Source organism: Notamacropus eugenii, chromosome 7, assembly GCF_028372415.1.
Source record: "Notamacropus eugenii isolate mMacEug1 chromosome 7, mMacEug1.pri_v2, whole genome shotgun sequence".
Lineage (NCBI taxonomy): Eukaryota > Metazoa > Chordata > Mammalia > Diprotodontia > Macropodidae > Notamacropus > Notamacropus eugenii.
This window is the reverse complement of record NC_092878.1, coordinates 105,836,422-105,859,213: the sequence shown is the minus strand read 5'-3', so window position 1 is coordinate 105,859,213 and position 22,792 is coordinate 105,836,422. Positions and strand designations below refer to the sequence as shown.

The 22,792-nt window shown below is 39.0% G+C and overlaps 1 protein-coding gene across 3 annotated transcripts in view; it reads left to right on the top strand.

The window, feature by feature from the left end:
• FAT1 (FAT atypical cadherin 1) overlaps nucleotides 1–22,792 on the top strand; it is a 167,876-nt gene that overhangs the window by 127,080 nt on the left and 18,004 nt on the right. For all 3 annotated transcript variants that reach the window (XM_072625190.1, XM_072625188.1, XM_072625189.1), the window contains exons 11-23: nucleotides 407–603; nucleotides 3,746–3,899; nucleotides 4,838–5,071; nucleotides 6,992–7,381; nucleotides 10,652–10,866; nucleotides 11,695–11,832; nucleotides 13,295–13,438; nucleotides 15,196–15,393; nucleotides 16,372–17,173; nucleotides 17,338–17,469; nucleotides 17,562–17,719; nucleotides 19,443–19,905; nucleotides 22,591–22,744. In XM_072625190.1, coding sequence (XP_072481291.1) covers nucleotides 407–603; nucleotides 3,746–3,899; nucleotides 4,838–5,071; nucleotides 6,992–7,381; nucleotides 10,652–10,866; nucleotides 11,695–11,832; nucleotides 13,295–13,438; nucleotides 15,196–15,393; nucleotides 16,372–17,173; nucleotides 17,338–17,469; nucleotides 17,562–17,719; nucleotides 19,443–19,905; nucleotides 22,591–22,744 — 3,379 coding nt within the window. The remainder of the gene's footprint in view (nucleotides 1–406; nucleotides 604–3,745; nucleotides 3,900–4,837; nucleotides 5,072–6,991; nucleotides 7,382–10,651; nucleotides 10,867–11,694; nucleotides 11,833–13,294; nucleotides 13,439–15,195; nucleotides 15,394–16,371; nucleotides 17,174–17,337; nucleotides 17,470–17,561; nucleotides 17,720–19,442; nucleotides 19,906–22,590; nucleotides 22,745–22,792) is intronic.

The window sequence follows — 22,792 nt, the reverse complement described above, 5'->3', positions numbered from 1 at the left end:
TTTCATTTTTTATTACTTGCCACATTTCAATGAAACATATACTTATCCTGTAATAAATGATATGATGATTTTTAATAGCACAACTGCAGATAGATGGCAGCTTAAATGAATCTTTGGCAGCATTTGTACTTCCATTTTGGGTACCACACTAAATATTAAAAACCTTGCTTTAATGTGTACCCCCAGCACCTAGCAGAGTGTCTGTCATGTAATAGACACTTAAATAAGTGCATGTCGGTTGATTCATGCTGCATTTATTTTTTTGACACAAAGGTAAAAATACTTTATGTTTTCATTTACAAAAATATCTTCAGTTCTTTTAAACAAACTGAGTACCTTCTGTATAATTAGTTTTATGTGTTATTTCAGCTAATTTAATAATATAATTTCCCTCTTGACAATATAGGAGGAGATCCATTAGGACAGTTTGGAGTGGAAAATATACAAAATGAATGGAAAGTCTATGTGAAGAAACCTCTAGATAGGGAAAAGAAAGACAGCTACCTTCTCACCATCACTGCAACAGATGGCGCTTTTTCTTCAAAAGCCATAGTGGAAGTGAAAGTTCTTGATGCAAATGACAACAGCCCCATTTGTGAAAAGGTATGAAACTTACCTGGCAGATGCATCCATCATGTATCTAAAAGTGAATTTTATGCTTAATCCTTGAATTAGTCAAGTATGAAGAAGCAGGAGTTTCTTATAATGGGCTGACCCTTCCAAATAAATAATTGTTTCTTCTTTCTATTATACTCAAAGATGAATTAAATCCATTTAGTAAAATTTATTGGATGGTTTATCTGAGAAGATAGCTGCTATCATGCCTGTTTACCACCTTCAGTCTTGAGCACCAGGTTCCGAATCTGGCTTCCTAAAGAGTTAATGATTTGCCCTTAGGCATATCTTCCACTGAAATCCTCTATTTTTGTAGTACATCATAGAATGGAAGTGATTCCAATGGGTTCTCAAAGTCTACGGTAGTATTGTATCACCTCTGGCAGGTCTCTTTAAGTGAAAGCGGCTTCAGTCTGGGTCATTGAGATCGTCGTGCCTCTCCTCTGAAGACCACCCCAACTGAGATGTTTTCCATGTAAAGGTTCACTGCCTGGTGAATTCTTTTTCAGCCCAGAATTTGGGAAGACCAGTAAACTAAGTGGTAGAAGGATTAGAACCTTTTTTGGTGGAGAGACTATATACCCATTCTTGTTGAGAGCTTGGCCTTTTCAAAGTATTATAGAACTAAGTCTGGCACCTAGTTTAGCAGAGTTAGCATCACAGATTTTATTTTTTCTCCTTTCAGTAGAGAAGGTAGACATCACAGGGAGGGTAGGAGTAGAAAATGCTTCAGAAGTGCTCCTGAAACATGTTCTTTAGCTTTGAAAAATAGATATCACCATGTCAGAGCCTTAAGGAATTTAGAGATTGATCATCTAATCCAATCCCCTGATTTTACAGAGAAGGAATCTCAGTCTCAGAGAATGGGAGTAGCATGCCCTCCTTGGATGTGGCCTTTTGACTGACTCCAAGTTTTATAGAACAAATACGTACTGTGAAGTTTGAATTCAGTCAAAGAGCTGCACTTGAGGATCTAGAGGGCCACATGTGGCCTTGAGCCTGCAGGTTCCACACCTCTGCCCTAAGATCAAGCCATTATATTTGACAATGCCAGAACTACAACCCAGCACCCGAAACTGGTGATGGAGACCAGAGACTACAACGGTGTTGGATCTTACCAATTATTCAGCAGAGGTTTACTAAGTATATATAATTTATCTGTGTGGAGGAGAATCAAGTGAAGCAATAAATAAATAAGGTCACAGCACATTAAAAAAAAAACCAAACTTTACATGTTTCATCATTATTGTTACTCACTGCTTCCAATTAATTCAGCAGAAATTGAGTCCTTTTTCTGGGCAGGGCATTGCTGAAGATGGTTGAAAGTAAGAGTGTTGGGCCTGGAAAGTTTAAATCTATCCTGAGACATTTACTACCTGTGTGATGCTGGGCATGTCACTTAATCACTGTTTGCCTCAGTTTCCTCATCTATAAAATTAGGATACTAATTTTACCTATCTCCCAGGGTTGTGGTGGGCATCAGATAAGATTGTCTTCATAAAAGGCTTAGCTGAGTCCCTGGCACATAGTAGGTACTTGTTTCTTTCTTTCTTTCCTCCCCTTCCTCAGTTTCCCCTACAACATTTTGTCTAGATATTTCCTTTTCCTCTATTTACACCATGACTTTTGTAGTATTAATTTCTGCCCAGGGTATGCCCCACCTCTACCCAGGAGTGTTGTAAATTCTTTAAGAATAGTGATCCACCCAGCTATTTTCCATCTTAGCACACCAAATGCTTAGCATAGTGAGTGCCTAGCCCTACTACATTAGTGCACATAATAGGTGTTTAACGAATGAACTGAGTTAAATTGAATTAAATGAAACACAGCCCTTCTGACAAGAGCATTGTAGTAGAGACAGGTTTAAAAATTTACTGATGTGTGACTGTAGCAAGTCATGGGATCATCCATTTGGAGTGGGAAAGGACCTTTGAATTCCTCTAGTTCAACCCCCTTCCTTTTATAGATTAGGAAAACAAGGCCTAAAGAATTTGAGTGAATTGTCTGTGGTCACTCTGGTGGCAGAATTTGTTGAAAGTAGATGATGACAAGATCTAGAGGCCAGGAGTCTGACAGTCTGGGGGACTAGGAAGAGGTCTAGAAAATAGGGATCAGAGGTGGTGAGTAGGAGAGGTTGTAATCCAGATTGAAGGCAGGAAATGGGGTACATAGAAAAACCGAGGCTTCTTGGAAGATGGGAATCTGCCATGTAGGGTTGTTGACTGTGGGTCTAGGAACAAGCCCTCAGATATCAAAAATGAGGATTTTTCTTTTTTGGTCTGCCATTTTCATAGTGTCTTTTAGCTTTATCACATTTGATACCACTTTAATAAAGGAAAATGTTCAGTATTTACAAGTGTCTTCTTGATGTTATGGAATTGAACTCATAAAAGTCTAGACTTTGCATATATGTTGTTTATACTATAAACTCCAAAATATCTAGAACTGATGACTAGTTGTGTATATGTACGTAACCATAAAAAAAAAATAGGGTTTTTTATGGTTGTAAAAATTCAATATTTATCCATTTTTGTGTATTTGGACAAGATAGCCTACTTAAAATTTCTCTTTAAGATCACTGGAGTAAAGCTAAATAATTAACTGCTTTAACAAATTAGGTCATCCAAAACTTTTCTTGAGTAGCACTTGTATTTTCATTATTATAGAGACCTCCTACTTAGGAGAGACTGCGTTGGCATCCAGAGGTGAAGGGACTTACCCAGGTCACACACTAGCAATCTGTGTCAGACATGGGGTTTGAACTGAGGTCTCCTTGACTATGAAGCAGGCTCTCTGTCTCTTATACCATTCTGTCTCTTCCTATCCAGAATATATTCTGAAATATAAATGCAAATTTGAACTTCTGGTAAAAAATCATGCTCAAAGCTGCCTAGCTGCTTATTGTGTTTTGTAGTTCCTAATTGGATAAAGTTTATCATGTGTATAATAATGTTTAATTAACTTGCTTAATAGTCTAGAGCAAGAAAAATGTAGAGATTTTGATTTTTAGCAGTTAAATCTCTTCGTTATATGTTATGAACTGTCACTGAAAATGGCTCAGATGTTTCCCTCAGAGCCTAATCCCTGGTCAATATCACCAATTCATTTTTTTCTCTTTCAAATGTTTCAGAGTGTCTATTCCGATACAATTCCTGAAGATACTGTTCCTGGGAAATTGATCATGCAGGTTTCTGCTACAGATGCAGATATCCGTTCCAATGCTGAAATTACTTACACATTGTCTGGTCCTGGTGCAGAAAAATTCAAACTAAATGCAGATACAGGTAAAAATGATGCTTGTCTGCAAGTGAACTGCAACTTCTGACAAAGTCAGATACAATTAATTAGGTCACTCTCAGCAATCCTACTGATAACTCTCTTGTTTTTTTATGTATTTTTTTGATGTTACATGAATGACATTTTTTAAAGTCTAAAAGAGTCCATGGGAGAGAAAAAAAAAAACAAAACACAGTTAAATAACAAAGAAAAATCTCCATGAGGCCGTAATTTAAATTTTCTTTGACTTTATATCAAGTTACTTTTTTCTTTCAACTTAAAAGTCATACCTTAAGTTTCCTTCTTTGTTGCCTTTATTGCTGAAATTCTTCATTATTTTGAATTTGATTTTTTTTCCAAAGCAGAAACATGATACATCAATTAGCTATCATAAGCATATGATTTGGAATACTCAGAATTAAAATAACAAATGGTGTTTAATTTGGCTTTTAATTGCTGGCATCTTCACCTTCTCAAATTGCATTCCATTAACAGTCTGTCACTAATACTGTCCTTATTAGATATTTTCTCACAGAACTAGTCACAAACATACAAATCTGGACTTCTCTAGAGGAATTCATGATTCTATGATGTGCAAAAATGTGGTTGTTGAATAAGTTATATGGATATTTTACTGGCAGAAAATAGACATTTTACTTACAGAAAAATCTGTAAGAGGCTCTTGCTTTGAATCTTTAAGATTAAAATCCTTAGCAACTGGCACAGTCTGTGAACCTGGAACTTGTCAGGCTGGTGCAGCAGTTCACTCAGGCGCTGACAAAGTTGTTCACTGAAGGAAGGCCATTTATTCAGGTAGTATGCATGCAGAAGCAAAGGGAAAAGAGGGGATCCTGAATAGACATAATGTTATAGATGACTATGGCAAAAATCTCTTCTCACATTTCAAGTGAGTCTCTTTCTTTAGTGCATATTGTTTGTTTTTTAGGTGAATTGAAAACATTTGCTCCCCTGGATCGTGAGCAGCAAGCAGTTTATAATCTTTTAGTCAAGGCTACAGATGGTGGAGGGAGATTCTGCCAGATGAATGTTGTCTTCACATTGGAAGATGTCAATGATAATGCCCCAGAATTCTCAGCTGAGCCTTATGCCATTACTGTGTTTGAAAACACTGAACCCAAGACACCATTGACAAGAGTACAGGCCACTGATGCAGATGCAGGTAAGTCTCTTAACTTTTCTTTGCCTCCATTTTCTCAACTCTAAAATGGGGTAATGATAACACTTACTTTGCAGGGTTTTTCTGAGAATTAAATAATAAAGATCACCTGGCATGTAGTAGATGCTATATAAATAAATGTTTATTCCCTTCTCTCCCCTCTTGGATCATAACTTGAAGAGACCTTGGAGTTCATTGGTTGTCCAGCCCTTTCACTTTTCAGGTGAAGAAACTAAAGTGGCAAAATGCATTGGACGTGGAGTCCAGAAATTTGAATCCTGCCTCCAATTACTAGCTAGCTATCGCCATGGGCAAATCAAGCCACTGTACACTTATTAAGCATCTTCTATGGACCAAGCATTGTTCTAGGTCCTTGTGTTACAAAGACAAAAATGATAAAGAGAACTGCCCTTGGGGCGACCTAGGTATATATCCTGGCTTGCCACTTGCTAGTTATATTAATATACATATATATGTTACGTATATAATATATATTATTATTACACATTACATATATATAATATGTGTTCATCCTTCATTTCCGAAGAAGATCATGCCGTCAGAGAAATGAAGACATGACTTGCACTTGACTTTGTTTTGAGTGAGGGAGGGCTGAACAGTCACCAGCCTCACTTCTCCTCCAGAGCCATCTGAATTCAGTGACCAGATATTCATCAGGATGACTGGAGATGACTCAGGATGAGGCATTTGGGGTTAAGTGACTTGCCCAAGATCACAGAACTAGTGAGTGTCAAGTGTCTGAGATGAGATTTGAACTCAGGTCCTCCTGACTCCTGCACTGATGCTCTGTCTACTGCACTACCTAGCAGCCCCTATATATATAATATATCTATTAGCAAGTCATTTAATTCCTCTGAGTTTTATCATCTGTAAAATGGAGATGAGAATGCCTTTGCTGTCTGCCTCACAGAGCCATCATGAGGAAAAGTGCTTTGTGAACCTTAAAACATTATAAAAAATGACACATCATCCTGGGTGGCATCTTGCACCTGAGCTCTAAATGACATGTCAAGTGCTTTGAGAACCTTAAAGCGCTATACAAGTGGGAGTTGTTATTATGGAGAATTCAGAGTTTCTTTTATAGCAGAATGACAGGAGCAAATGATTTCTTTCAGTATTTAACAACAGCAGACTTTGAGAAGTATCAAATTGCATGAAGCATGTTGTAATATCTTTTAAGAACAGTGCTGCAGGGCCTGGCAGTTTAATTTCAAAGCATTTTGACATGAAGTTAAAGTTTTATGTTTCTTAAATGCAGCACTAAAGTGTCTAAGAATGGCAAAGAGGGCAAATTACTCATCAGTGAAATTAGTTAGTGTACTGAATTAATAAGGACAGCTCTGTACTATGTCTTGGAATTTGACACCGCACTATCCTTCAGATTTCCAAAGAACCACGTGTTTTCTCATGGTATTCTGTAATTCTTAGATCAGGAAACATTGGTTAATTTTGACCAGAAAGACAAAAAGCTGTTTCTTTGGTTTGTCATAGTAGTTACAAGTGTAATAAGCCTAGTTGGTTGTTGGCCTTTGTCCTTGAAATGTGACATCACAGTGTGTCCAATTGTGGTTGATCAGTCCAGTATGAGCCCAGAATGCTTTATCTACCACAAGTCGAACCCAGATAGTTCATGTGAACATTTTGGGATAGATTCTCTAAATTCTCTAAATTTAGAGAAAATAAGCCTGAGATTAACTTTAATATAAATATTTTCTCCTCATACTTACAAAAAAAACAACTTGCTTTTGCATAATCTTCCAGGTCCTCCACTTCCCTTAGGCTTTTGAGCAAGAGCTTCCTTTAATAAAGCATCTTAAAATGTGGAGACATTTCTGTGTTCTTTTATTTTTATATACACACAAACACATCTATGTATATAATTTTTTTTTAATTTTTGGCTAGGATTAAATCACAAGATTTCCTACTCATTGGTGAACTCTGCAGATGGGCAATTCTCTATTGATGAGTCATCTGGAATTATACGATTGGAAAAGCCTTTGGACCGAGAGTTACAGGCTGTGTACAATCTGATTTTGAAAGCTGTAGATCAGGGTGTGCCAAGGAGACTGACCGCTACTGGGACTGTTGTTGTCTCTGTTTTGGATATAAATGATAACCCACCTGTGTTCGAATATCGTGAGTATGGAGCCACAGTGCCTGAGGACATCCTTGTTGGAACAGAGGTTCTTCAGGTATATGCAGCCAGCCGGGATATTGAAGCCAATGCGGAGATCACTTATGCAATCATCAGTGGCAATGAGCATGGGAAATTCAGGATTGATTCCACAACAGGTATCTTAGCATCTGTCACAAAGAGAAACTTTAGATTAGTCCACTAAATAGTTGGTTTCTTATGGGTTGACCTCTTAAATTACATGATACATCATTTATATATTACATAATTATATATTTTATAAATAACATTTATACAAATTATACATTTATATAGGAATTACATATGTGTGTGAGAGAATTCTAAAGAGATAAGGCACTAAGCTTGTTCATTTTTATTTTTACCTAAGTAGTAGCTGAAAAGGAGTCAGGAAGATCCTTTAAAAGTCTTAAATTATGTGAATCTAAAGAAAATATATGTCTGGTATATTTGATTTACTTAAAAAAAGACAACCCTCTGAGAAAATTAATTGTCACTGGAGTTAGAGCATTATGCAGTTGAAATTTTTGCAACGTTGCTTTCAGTCAGGGCTGGAGAAATAGAACTTAATTGAGAAGTTTCCCTCCTTAGCTACCTGTTTTTCTCCATAGTGAACTCATCTGATAGGTAAATCAGCCTTGCTGGTGAGTCATCAGTTTCATCCTCCATAATCTAAGTTTCTGTAGCAGGCAAATGACTGTTCCTTCCAAGTGATATGCTCTTTTATCATTTAAGGACTTCCTCTAGCATTTGAAAATATTCTGAATCATATTTTCTTGTGGGCTGCCACTAACGTCAGAGGGCATAGCTTCAGCACACATTAAGATGGGAAGTCTTGAGTTAACCTATCCTCTGAAAGTATCTGTGGTCCTCAGAATGTGACCTCATGAAAATTGAATTTTATTACTCTAAACATATGGTCATTTTTTTTTTTAAGTTTAAGAGAATCAGTCAGCCAATAAGCAGTAATTAAGTACCTTTCTATATGCCTGGCACTGGGCTAGGCAGAACCAAAAATGCAAGATTGCTCATAATGTCTGGAAAAACATTGGAGTAAATGAAGTAAATTTACATGAAGTAATTGCAAATACTTACAGAATAGGTACAAACCAATTTCTCGGAGGACAAGGAAAGATTTCATGTAGGTGGTAGCCTTGGCCTGTTTCATATTGGATACGAGGATTTAAAGCCAGCAGGGAAATTAGAGATGATCTAATCCATCTCTCTTACTTTACAAATGAGGAAACTGAGTCCTAGAGAAAGTGAGAGTTTCATTCTTTGTATTTGTATCCCCAGTCCTTACGTGGCACATAGTAGGACCTTAATAAAAATGTGTTGATTACTTGGTAAGAGAGATGGAATTTAACCTGGGACTCCAAAATCATGTCTCCTTCTTCTGCACCCCAATGGCTCCACTGCACTCCACTGTCTCTCATACATTCTACCCTTCCCCTCAAGAAATTACTCCTTTCTTTCACTTCACTATTTCAGGTAAGGGAATCAAAAGACTTCCTGGCCACACAACCTCTACATAGTTTTTAAGTCTTCCTTTTTCATCCATTCTTATTTCCAGTCAGTTTCTAATCCCTATCAGTTTCCTTAGAATCATAGATTTAGGGCTGGAAGGGACTTTAGAGGTCATCTGAGCCAACCCTCCTTCCCTTCCTACCTCTTTTCTCCCTTCCTTTCTCCCTTCCTCCCTACAGCCTTCTATCCTTTACATCCTCCTTCTCCCTCCCTTCTCTCCTGCCTTTCTTCTTCCTTCCTTTCTTTCCCCACTCTCTTTATTCTTTTTTAAAAAATAAATGAGGAAACTGGAGGCCAGAGACATTAGTTGACTGGCTCTTGTTAGTTAATAAATAGTAAGTAATGGAGCCAGATTTTGAACTTAGGTTCTTGGACTCTAAATTTAGCTCCCATTCCTCTCTATGACATCACCTTTATCCCCTCCTTTTTCCTCCCACTATAAGTATCCTAGTCTAGGTCTTCATGACTTCTCTCATTAACTGTCATCACTGGTGTTCTACCTTCCAATCTCTCCCTTCTCCAATCTGTCCTTTATTATTTTCTGCATAATCTTTCTAATACATTGTTCAGATCACATTACTCCAGCTTTGGGAAACTTCAGTGATTTCTTCAGGGCTTCACAATAGGATAGATGGTAAGCCCCAAGCGTCTCCAGGGCAGGTCTTATGGCAACAATCAAGGCTTTGGAAGTCATAGAGAGAGGGCAGATGATGAGGCTTGGAGAGATCCAGCTTTTCAGAAAGATAATAGCTTCCTTTATTGGACTGTGTGAAGAGTCGTGTCTGCTGCTCAGGAGATAGTGGGCCGAAAGATCCAAGTGGAAGCAGGGATTCTGGGCTCCCTCCTTCAGAGATGAGGATGGAAGAGGGGATTGGGATTGGGAGGGGGGATCAGTGGTCAGCCAGGAGGAGACAAGATGAAAAGGAGCATTGAAAATAAGATTGAGAACCCTATGACACTTAAGACCTAAATAGAGTATGGGTGGCCTGGGAGAGGGGGAACAGAACCCTCCTTCCTCCACCTCCCCCATCTAGAGGCAGGGGAGGGGGGGAAGAAGAATGCCTCCTGATGGTGGGCTTCTTTCCCTCGCTATGGGCTGTGGGTGATCTGGGCTCAGGGACAGAGCAGTAGAGGATGAAGGAATACACCGTTATCCTATCACAATTTGTTGAAGTATTTCTCTTCCTTCAAGGACTAATTCAGGGACCATCTCTTCTATGAAACCTTTTCTGATTGCTTCAATCTAAAGTGATTTCTCCCTAGAGTTTTATATATAGTCCTTTGTCTTAGCCTCTCCTGGGCATTTATCACACTCGACCTTGTATTTTAGTTATCTGTATGGATACTTTATCCCCTCCCTCTTATTTTGTAAACCTCTTTCCCCTTGAAGGCAGAGTCTATGTCAGTCAGTCTGACAGCAAATATTCCTTAAACCCTTCCATATGTGCCAAGCACTGTGCTAAGAAATAGGGACTGATTTTAACCTCAGTTCTTTAGCATAATTCTTGCAGACACTTGGCACTGAAACAACTTTTTATCAGATCCCAGCCTCTCCAGGTTGATTACATGCTACAGCCAAGCTAGCTTTCTTGATTCATTGTTGGATTGACTTGAGTTTTTCTTACAGTCAGAAATGTAGGGCTGTGAAAATAGTGGGGAAAAGTAGGCAGGGGAGAGACCAAGAAGTGGGGAGGGAGGATTCATATTTTCAGAGTATTGTATTTGGAAATGAAAAGTACATGGTGAAGAGACTTGTTTCTATAAAGAAGATGTAACAATATTTTTAGCTTGTTTAAAATGTCACAGATTGAGAGAAAATCATCTTAGTAGAATGCTCTTGTCCCTTTAACAACTTAAAAGTTTTATATTTGTTTCCTTTATAGGAGCCATATTTATTATTGACAGCCTGGATTATGAGAGCTCCCATGAATATTACCTAACAGTCGAAGCCACTGATGGAGGCACACCTTCTCTGAGCGATGTTGCAACAGTGAACGTGAATGTCACAGATATCAACGATAACACCCCACTCTTCAGCCAGGACACCTATACTGCGGTGATCAGTGAGGATGCCGTTCTCGAGCAATCCGTTGTGACGGTATGCGTTATGCCTTTACTTCCTTTTTTCCTCCTTGATTTCATTTGTTTTGTCTTTGCATGAGATTCCTGTGAGATTATCTTGCTTACACACCCATATAAGGACACTAAAATGTTGCCAGTGCCTTCACTGATATGTGACTCTAGTGATACAGTTATCCCTTCCATGCTGAGGGAGTTAGGGCACCCACGTAATCTGAAAATCCACATAAAATTTTTTGGCCCTCCCTTCATACTAGAGAAATCTGAATTTTCCATAAAACTCCCACAAAATTCTCATTTAATTTCTCATGCTGATCCACAATATGTCAAAACCACAGTGAGGAAAATCTCAATGTGGAAGGGGATAACTGTGTATACAAGTGGGGCATTGTGTAGTGAGCTGGCCTTGGCAACAGGGAGATGTGGGTTTGAGTCTCACCTCAGACACAGACTGCACAAATCACCCTCTCAGTGCTCAAGGCATATCTCTGGTCCCTGAGCTTCTTAAGTTGGAAAGAAGATGGTGACTCTACCATTGGTAGAGGCTTCTGACCTGAGAGTTCCATCTAAAAAGAAAATCATGAGTCTAGAACTTATTACTATTGTGTGCTTGTGTGTCTGTGTGAGTGTATATATATCCACACACATGTGTATACGTATAATATGTATATATGTGTGTACGTACATATATGTGTGTGTATGTGTGTGTATTCACTAGTGGAATACTGACTGATCTTAAGGAGGGGTTGGGGGGCTTTGAGAGTACTGTTTCAAACAGCTGCTTTCTCTTAGGATTAGTGGTCAGTCCATCTCGAGCAATTCTAAAACAGGTTATATTGTTCTCTAGGTTATGGCAGATGATGCTGATGGACCTTCAAACAGTCGCATTCGTTATTCAATCATAGATGGCAACCAGGGCAACCCATTTACTATTGATCCTGTAAAAGGAGAAATAAAAGTGACTCAGCTTCTAGACCGGGAAATGGTAAGTGAAACCATTGTTGTTTTTTGTTTGTTGTTGTATAGATTTTGTGGATGGGTTAAAAGTCACACAACAAAAAGACTTGTTAGGGACCAGCAAGGAACTGTGCTTGGGATTGTGAAAAGCTCCAGGAATTGGGTGCTGTCAGGAGTCTTTGAGTCTAGTTGGGGAGAGAAATTATCATCACACCACAAGAAAAGTAACAGTTGCAAGAGTTAAATGAGTGGAGATGCGCACAAGAAATAGTATAAAGTAGTTGATGGTTTCTTGTCAAATGACCTGTGTAGGTGAGAAGTACTCCAAGTTGAGAGGAAAGAGAGAGCACTCTCAGATGGAGCGGTCTAGGGAGGCTTCTTAGAGGAGAAGGCATTTGAGCTAGGACTTTGGCAATAATTTAGATTTAGAAAAGGAACAGATGGCAGAGAATACTCTCGCGGTGCAAAATTTTATCAGGTTCCGTTTGTAATATCAGGGAACTAATGGTCCCCAGAATCCATACAACCTTTCTCAGAAGAAAGGTGACAAACTCTGGGTGGGGAATGGGACATAAATTTTCATGCCTGGCCAATTCTTTTTTTTTTTTCTAGCTTACCTGTTTCAGGGAGGGTTTTATTTCTGGAGGGAAGGAAAATAAAATCACTGCAAAGTGACAGTGATGATTGAAAACATGGCTAAAATCCATGTTCATGAGATGAAGTAAAGGTCTATATGAATGCCAATGTAGTGGTAGACTGGAGTGAGATTGTCCCATCAGTGGGCTGGAGACCAGCCCTCTTAAGTCCCTCCCATCATTCATTTAAAGGAGAGGTAGAGCATTCAAAGAAGAGTCAAATGACGCATCTTCTCCTCTCCCTTTGGACACTAGGAAAAAGAAGTCTTAGCTCTTGACTCATTTCCCAGGTGGTCTTAGGAGCAAGACCACAAGAGAGTAACATAAACAAAGCCTAAAGTTTGTGGGGAAATCAGAAGGAGAAATTCTGGGTGCAGTTTAGCCAGAAAGAGTATGAAAAAAACATTCTTAGCTGTTCAACTGGTGCTTTGCTAGGGTCAATTGACCAGAAATAGAGGTGAGCCTCAGGAGAAGGAAGATGGTCATTTATTTAAGTTAAAGACTCGTCTATCAAGTTAGGTTTGTTTTGTTTAATTCACTGTAGGTTAGGTATTGTTTTCTACTCCTAAAAGTCCTAATGGAAAGTATTTTGGCCACATTGGGAATTACTATAGGCCCTGTGAGCTTGTCTGAGAACTCCACTAGTGTATATAATAACTCTGTGAGAAAACACTAACTGAAAGATGAACTTTTGAAATGGCACTTTTCTAACCTGGAGACTGATGATATTATCCATATATGAGGAAAAAATTATATTCTTGTTAGTCTGCTTTTCCATCATTTATATGAACTTGGGAATTAAGGTTATAGATTCCTCTGGCTTAAAAACAAATCTTTGTCTTTGTCTTTCCAAAGATTTCAGGTTACACACTCAGAGTTCAAGCAGCTGATAATGGCAACCCACCCAGAGCCAACACAACCACTGTGAATATCGACGTATCTGATGTTAATGACAATCCTCCAGTTTTCTCAAAGGGCAACTATTCGGTGATCCTCCAGGTAATCTCACCAAGAGCTGAACCTGAATCAAAGGAAAAAAAGACTCCCCTCTATCATAGCCTTAAGAAGTGGTCATCCAACCTTTGTGTTGAGACCTCCAGTGTGAGTGAATCCATTATATATATGCACAGGTACAGACAGATACATACACACACACTCAGGGGAATAAGCATGTCTGTATGTATATGAACACGTTTGTGTGTTTAATCCATAGTAAGCCTACATGTACCATTGACACTCTAGAACCTAACCCAGCATTATTGCACCTCCTGTCTCAGTTTATTTGGGCTTGCTGTACCACATGCTTGGAATATACTTCCTCTCAATATACTCCTCAATTTAAGCAGCATTTTCTACATGAAAGCTTTTCTGATTCCCCCCTTACTGTTTGTGCCATCCCTCCCAGACTACCTCACATTTACCAGTTTTGTATCTTTGTATTTATCCATTTTACATTTATTCTGTAGACATCTTTATATGTCCCTTGTGAGTAGGGATTATTTCATTCTTTGTGCTTGTATCCCCAGGCCCTAGCTCAGTGCATGACACTTGGTGATTCATAAGCACTTATCGATTGGTAGGTTGATATCAGTGGGAGAACGTCATTAGAGTTCTACCTGGCCATACATAAGCATACCCAAATAGCCACAGAATTTATTGATTTTTTTTCAGAAGTCTCTAAGTCACTGATGTTGACTTCATGGCTTGGGATGGGAGCTAGAGAGTGAAGTGCTATGAGGCTAGGGAAGGCCTCCTACTAGGGATGCTCCCAAGTTTAAGCAGGTTCCTTTGAGGCCTCCCTGCCCCCACCCCCTTAACCATACAAAGATTTGACCTTCTCATTTGGTTCTGACCCAGATTTCTTTCCTTCTCTGGCCCAATGAGAGACAGAATGAATTCTAACAGCTACTGTGTTTTCTTCTTGTCCTTGAAGCAAGCATAGAAACATTTGTTTGTAAAGGTATTGAGTACCTTGAGGGACAAATAATTATCGTATGCCCACTGTGTGCAAACAGTATTTCAAATTAGGCTGGTCTCCCTGGTAGCAAATTCTTTCATTTAGTGACTTTTTTTAAGTTACTTTTCAAAATAATAAGAAAAAATAGATGTTCTTCATGGACCAAACATTTTGAACAGCAGTTCAAATAATTCACCAGTTCCATTGGACTTTCACTTTGAATCGTTCTATCAGGTATTTATTAAGTACTGACTGCTCAAACTGAGACCTGTTAAAGTCCTTCACTTGTAAAGGCCTAGGTCCTCTACTGTATCCTGGACCATCTCCAGTCGTACTGCCCCGTATCTGGTCACTGGGCCCAGATGGCTCCAGAGGAGTAAGTGAGGCTGGTGACTTTGCACAGCCCTCCCTCACTTAAATCCAATTCTCTTGCAAGTCTCGGCACCACGTCCCTGATGTCACAGTCCTCTTCAAGAATGAAGGAAAAACAGCAAGTACTGATCATGTACCAGGCACTGTGCTAAGGGTTAAGGATACAAGGCAAGGCAAAAACAGTTCTTACCCACAAGGATCAGATATTCTTGTGTAATTACTAGGCACAAAGAAGACATACAGGGTAGAGCATACTAGCTGTGGGGTGGGGAGTTGGGAACAGCTTTCTGTGGAAGGTGACATTGAACTGTATTTAAAGGAAGCTGGGCAATTTAAGAGGTAAGCAAGATGGAGTGTGGCACATGCCCTCAGTTAACATTTATTTGTAAATATTTGCATATATTTGATTTTTGATAAATTTTTGTAGGAAAACAAGCCTGTGGGTGTCAGCGTCTTGCAGCTGGTGGTGACAGACAAAGATTCTTCTCATAATGGCCCACCTTTTTTCTTTTCTATCGTGAGTGGAAATGAAGAGAAAGCATTTGATGTTAACCAGGAAGGAGTCCTTATAACTTCAGCTGTCATAAAGAGAAAAGTAAAGGATCATTACTTACTTCATGTCAAGGTACTGCCTTTAACTGATTTCACGGTTGTTTTATGATTACTGATGTGTTCTTCCTCTAAGAGCTTGTCTATATACTCCTTCCTGTTATCCCCACTTAACCCGCCCTGTCACTCTCTCCCCCCACCCCGTTAGTTAACTGATCAAATTGCACTTGAGCATGAACCATGAACATTTTCTTACCTTTACCAAGATGGTGACTGGAACTCATAGGTCACTTGTCTTCATATTTTCTCCTGTTTATTTTCACATAATACCTTCTCTTACAAAGAATTACCTTTTTCAAGTAATGTTTTTCTAACCTCATTTTCACAGTAGACAAATTGCTGCAGTCCCATTTCCATCTGAAGAGAGCTGCATTTAAGAATGCTTTAGAATAAGTGCTATAAAAGAATGTTGATTTTCTTAGGATGAAATGAAGTATGAGAAAGCTTGCTTATGATTTTGTTTTAAAATAAGAAAAGCTGGCATTTATATAGCACTTTCCTGTTTACATATTTTACAACATTTTGCATATATTATCTCCTTGGGTCCTTGCAAGAATTCTGTAAGGTAGGTGCTATTCTTCTACCAATTTTACAGATGAAGAAATTGAGGTTGAAAGATTGTGACTTGTTCAGAGTCACACAACTGGTGAGTGTCTGAGGCATGATTTGAAACCAGGTCTTTCTGACTCCCAAGAGCAGTATTCTGTCCATTGTACTTTCTAGCTGCTTAGAATCCACTGGGTTATGTCAGAAATTTTTAATGTGGGATCTCCAAGCTTATTTTTTCAATATTTTGATATTTTTATTTCAATAAAATTGATTTCCTTTCTAATCTCATTTTACTTTATGCATTTAAAACCATTATTTTAAGAAAGGGTCCATGGGTTTCATAAGATAGTCCAACTGAGAGGAGCTAGGAACCTCTTGGTTATTGGAAGTTTCTATTAAAAAGCTTGGCAACAATCAGAGTAGTGACTTTGCCTTTTGCTTTTAGGTGGCAGACAATGGAAAACCTCAGTTGTCTTCTTTGGCATATATCGACATTAGGGTTATTGAGGAAAGCATCTATCCCCCTGCCATTTTGCCACTGGAGATTTTCATTACCACTTTTGGGGAAGAATATTCAGGTGGTGTCATTGGGAAGATCCATGCAACAGACCAAGATGTCTATGACACCTTAACATACAGTCTTGATCCCAGAATGGACAAGCTCTTCTCCGTCTCCAGCACAGGTGGTAAACTGATAGCCCACAAAAAGCTAGACATGGGACAGTACCTCCTTAATGTCTCAGTGACTGATGGAAAATTCACTACCATGGCCGACATCATGGTGCACATCAGGCAGATCACACAAGAAATGCTCAACCACACCATTGCTCTCCGCTTTGCCAACCTCACCCCAGAAGAGTTTGTCGGAGATTATTGGCGTAACTTCCAGAGGGCTTTGCGGAATATCCTGGGTGTGAGGAGAAACGACATACAGGTGGTGAGTTTGCAGCCCTCAGAGCCTCAGTCAAACCTGGATGTTTTATTGCTTATTGAGAAATCTGGTAGTTCCCATGTCTCAATGAAAGCTCTCTTACACAAGATAAACTCATCTGTGGCTGACATTGAAGAAATCATTGGCGTGAGGATCTTGGAAGTCTTCCACAAGCAGTGTGCAGGTCTGGACTGTCCATCAAAATTCTGTGATGAAAAGGTGACTCTGGATGATAATGTCATGTCAACTCATAGCACTGCTAGGCTGAGCTTTGTCAGTCCCCGTCACCACCGAACAGCTGTGTGTCTTTGTAGAGGTAAGAAAATGTCTCACAAAATCAGTATCACTATTGCACGTATGTGTGTATCCAACTGTGTGTATCAGTATGGACAGTGGGAGAAGGGGACATCAGACTTACCACTTCCATGGAAATGCCTGTAACTAAAAGAATCCTTTCTTTCTATCCTTCCCTGTCCCCAGAAGGGAAATGCCCACTGGTTGATCATGGATGTGAAAGCAATCCATGCCCTGAAGGAACTGAATGTATTGCTGATCCAGAAGAAGAAAAGTATACATGTGTGTGCCCAGGTGGTAAATTTGGCCAGTGCCCAGGTGAGATTTCACTTACTGTATTTCAAAGCACAAACTGGCCCTTGATTTTTTTTTCCCTTTGCTTCTCATCTTTGTTTCTTTGTGATTCACAGTTGGCTCTTCGGTAACATTTACGGGGAATAGTTTTGTCAAATACCGTCTGATGGAAAATGAAAACAAATTAGAAATGAAACTCACCATGAGGCTAAGGACTTATTCCACTCATGCAGTCGTTATGTATGCTCGGGGAACAGACTACAGTATTTTAGAGGTACACACATAACTTTTCCCTAATTCAAGAATTCTATGTCTTGGTCTGGCCATTTTCTTTTCTCAACAACAGCACCAACAGTAATAGTGATAGTAACAGTTTGCCTTTATCCCTGATTTATAGTTTACAAATTTCTTTCTGCTGCCCTTGTAAGGTAGGTAGTGCAAGAGTTACTATTTGCATTTAATAGAGGAAGAAGATAAGCCCTAGAGAAGTTAGTTGACTCGCCCACAGTTCACACTGGTTTGGTAACTGTCAAGAGATAGAACTCAGACCTTCAGACTCCATCACCAATGCTTTTTCAACTATTATCCCAGATGTTCTCTTGAATAAAATTTTTAATTATCACTATTTGAGAAATATGAAATCCCACATTTAAGTAACATATTAGTGCAGACACAGATAGGAAAATGAGTCTTCATTTCTTTGCACTTATAGATGTTGCAATGTAATTTATTAAGAATTTATTTTGACATTTTAAAGTATAAATATATTGTTTCTAATTACGTAAGTATGCAGAGAAGGAAATGGCAAACTACTCCATATCTTTGCCAAGAAAACCCATGTAGCGTGGTTCCTGGAGTGACAAAGAGTTGAACATGACTGAGCATAATAACATTAGCATACATCGGCATCACTTGATAGTGATAGACTCCATTGATATTAAATCTTGAGCTGGGCCATTGTAGTATGCATCTGTAGTAGTCTCTGCTGCCTGGTGTTCAGGAGGAGGGTGGATTGAGGTCAGGGCTTCTGAGCTGCAGTAGGACTGAAACTGCATGGGGGTCCTCAATGAGTCTGGCATCAATATGGTAACATCTCTTGGGGATGAATGGCCACCAGGCTGCCTAAGGAGGGAAGAACCAGCCCGAGTTGGAAAAATATAACATAAAGTTTTTGTGTCAATCCATACTGGGTTTGGGGCTATGAGTGGTTATTATACTTCCAGCCTAGGGAAGATTAGGACTGGATTTCAGGAGCTAAAAAACATTAAGGGGCAGCTAGGTGGTACAGTGGATATAGTGTTAGTCCTGGAGTTAGGAGGACCTGAGGTCAAATCTGCCTCAGAAAATTATTAGTTGTGTGACCCTGGGGAAGTCACTTAACCTTATTTGCCTCAGTTTCCTCAGCTGTAAAACCAGGTGAAGGAAATGGCAAACCACTCTAGTATCTTTGTGAAAAAAAAAACAAACCCAAAGTGGTATCATGTAGAGTCTGAAAAGCAACTGAACAGCAAGAATTAAATCTTGAGGACTGAGAACTTATCCTTCATATCTGGACCTAAAGCTATTGGAATTCAAACCATTTATCACTGAAAGAGTCTCTTCTCTTTAAAATGACAATGACCAGTGTTTTAACATCAGACTAACACTGATGTTAGCTGAAATGTGTACTTTAACTGTAACGGTATACAATTATTGATTATTCTTAAACACTGTCTGGAGGAATAATTTGTTTAGATTATTAGTGTTTAGATTCCTAAAAGAACTACTGTATGATCAAATCCCTTCATTCATTTACTCAGCAAGTATTTATTAAATGACTACTGTATGCTATCCATCCGTAGTACTTAAATTCAAAAATGTTTTTCTTCCCCCTAGTCTCTCACTCTTATGTAAATATCTGAATATTTCCTGTAGAGCCTTGATAGGGGAAAAGGGAAGGGAGTAGTTGAAAATTCCAAAAGAGTAAGGTGAATGTTAATAGTGGTCTTTCATTGCAGATTCACAATGGGAGACTTCAGTACAAATTTGACTGTGGAAGCGGACCTGGAATTGTCTCTGTTCAAAGCATTCAAATAAATGATGGGCAGTGGCATTCTGTGTCCCTTGAAGTGAACGGGAACTATGCCCGGCTCGTTCTAGACAGGGTACATACAGCATCAGGAACGGCTCCAGGGACCCTGAAGACACTGAACCTGGATAATCATGTGTTTTTTGGAGGCCATATTCGTCAGCAAGAAGCAAGGCCTGGTAGAAACCCTCAAGTCAACAATGGTTTCAGAGGCTGTATGGACTCAATTTATTTGAATGGTCAAGAACTTCCTTTAACCAGCAAGCCAAGGAGCTATGCCCACATTGAGGAATATGTTGATGTGTCCCCTGGATGTTTGTTGATGGCCATTGAAGACTGCTCTAGTAGTCCCTGCCAGAATGGAGGCATTTGTAACCCCTCACCTAGTGGAGGTATGTTTTATTGTATTTTTTTTTCTGAAATTCTACTCGTGGCACACAAACACGCTGTTTAGGACAAGTCCCTATATCACTTTTTTTATTTGCTCGCTCTACTTAGCCAAATCACAGTTCAGTACAAGAATTCAGCCAGTGCATACATCTAATGGTGGAATGTTTGCCACTCAGATTTTACGGATCTTAGAATTCTTCTTGGCAAGTGGGCTTAAGAAACAGATGCTGATCTGTTAGCTGAGCATCTGTTGCTAAGTCTCAGTCACATGCTGGGGGAAGGCAGAAGGGACATACTTCAACACCTGCCTTCCAGTGTGGAAGACACCAAAAGCATAATTGACCTTGAAATTCCCCCAAAGCTCAGTGCCAAAGGAAAAGTTGGAACTGAGCCCACACACTGATAATAGATTCCAGCTTTTCCTTGGAACACTGGTGTGTAAGCCAATGGAACCATGAACAAGGACTGCTGCAGCCTCCACTGCAGCATGTGAACGTTTGAATTTGCAACAGTTGCTGAATCCCTTTTGTCACTGCTGTGGTGCCCATCGGCTGGTTGCTAGAAGTAGGGAATGGGAGGAATGGGTCATTTGTCTTCCTGGGCAATATTTAGCTGACCAAAAGCCAGAATCTCAAAATAGACTTTAAAAGGACAGTGATAGAGTGCAGCTTCTGCCCTGCATGAAAAAATTGAGATTCCCTATTGTAGTGGTAAGAAAGTCAGGTTAATGAATTCAGATTTGATGACATAGACTATTACACAACCACATTGAGGGTAAAATATAGTTAATTATTACAAAAATAATAGAGAAAAGATTTCTTTTTCAGGTTAAGAAATGAGTTTTAATAAATAATTGACATGGTTCCATTATTATTTCTTCATTTTTATGAAAAAAATTTTATTCATTTAAGTGATGGAAGGTGGCTCAGAAGTCATCAATACTGGGTCCTCTACAACATTTCTAAGAGGTTTTCTTCAAGAAATCCAGTGTTAATGAATTCATGACCCTTCAGTGGTCTGGAGTCAGGAGGACCTGAGTTCAAATGTAACCTCGATATTTACTGGCTGTCTGACTCTGAACAAGTAACTTAACTTCTGGTTGCCTCAAGTATGGTCCCAACATCTAGTAATTTAATCATTTATTACTGTTGTTGTTTTAGCCCTAGGTCTAATACTTTATATTTTTTCTTATCAAATTCTAACTCAATAGAGTCTGCTTATATTCTAACTTGTGAAGATCCTTTGGCTTCCAACTCTGTTGTCTAACATGTTTCCTCTCCCTGATAGCAAATTTCATTAGTATGCCATTTATACCTTTATCAAAGTCATTCATGAAAATTTCAAACAGCATAGAGCTAAAACCATGGATAGAGACTTACCTCCATGTTGACAACAATCTATGAATGACTACTCTTTGAGTCTCATCATTTAACCAGTTTTGAATCCACCAATTTATTATTTCCCAACTCATATCTGTCTAACTTGTCCACAAGGATTGCATAAGAGACTTTGTGAAGTGATGTAGGTTTACTATATCAATAAGCATTCTGATAGTCAAACAAACAGTCTAGCAATAGTAACCCTGTCAAAACGGAAACAAAGTCTGGCCTGACTTATTCTAGATGATCACTGTGATCATTGTTTCTTTTTCTAAATGTTCACAAACTGTCCCTCTGAAGACATCCATCCCTAATCTTGTGGTCCTTCCATTCTTCTTGATGAAAGATATTGTCTTGTGGCAGGAGCATTTTCCCTTGGATTGAATATGAGCCCTTGTTAGGATAATTTTACCTGAATTGATGTGTATGATGAAGGACCTTTATTTGGTTGGTGCCAGTGGGAATAGAAAAGAAAGATGGATTTAAGAAACTTTGAAGAGCCACAATCTAAAAGCTACACTAAAACTTAGAATGGCTATTTTGAAATTTGTCTAGCATATAAGTGTAAAGAGTGCCTGATGCACTTTACCGTAGGGACTTAGAAATGTGTTATTAAAGGGGAAAAAGTGAATGTAATGGATTTAGAATCACATGCCATTTCCTTTATTTGGGGTCATTTTAGGTTTGTCTCAGAATTCTAGATAAAAATTTTGCACAGATAATGAAATATTTCTGACTTAAATCTTCAGTTCCTGTCTGCTGTAGTTATTCTAAATAAGGATGGAATGGTGTGTCATAGTTGGTAGAGTTGCTGAGTGTGGAGTTAGGAAGACCTGGGTTCAGATTCTGCTTTTGACAGCAGCAACTTCCTATATCAGATCTAGTAAGTTACCAGTGTCTATAGAGGGAATTCCAACACTGAGGTCCCCACAGTGGTCAATAACCTATCCTTTGTGTATTCACAAATTCTGTAATAGGTAGGTTTACAAATCAAAATCAAAGGATCTCAGAGTTGGTAGGGACGACTTCGTCCAGTCTGTAATGGATCAGGAATTCTCCCTCTATCCAACCTCCACTTGAAGACTTCCATTAGGGAATTCCTTACCTCTCAAGCCCATTGCCCTTCTGTATAGCTCTGATGGTTAAGAATTGATCATAAATGAGTGAGAACTTATAAGGGTAAAGGAAGGCTTTCTAAAATAATGAAGTACAGACCTCAGCCTTCCTTTAAAATTAATTGCACATGAAAGCAAAAGCTAACAAATTTTGAATTCTATCATAGCATAATTTTTCTGTTCTCTTTTGTAGGTTATTATTGCAAATGCAGTGCCTTGTACATGGGAACACATTGTGACATCAGTGTGAACCCGTGTGCCTCCAATCCTTGCCTCTATGGTGGGACTTGTATTAGAGACAATGGTGACTTTGTCTGCCAGTGCAGAGGCCTGTACACTGGACAGAGGTATGCTGGCTGCTCTTTCCCTGGTAGTTTTAAATCTCTGGTGCTCGC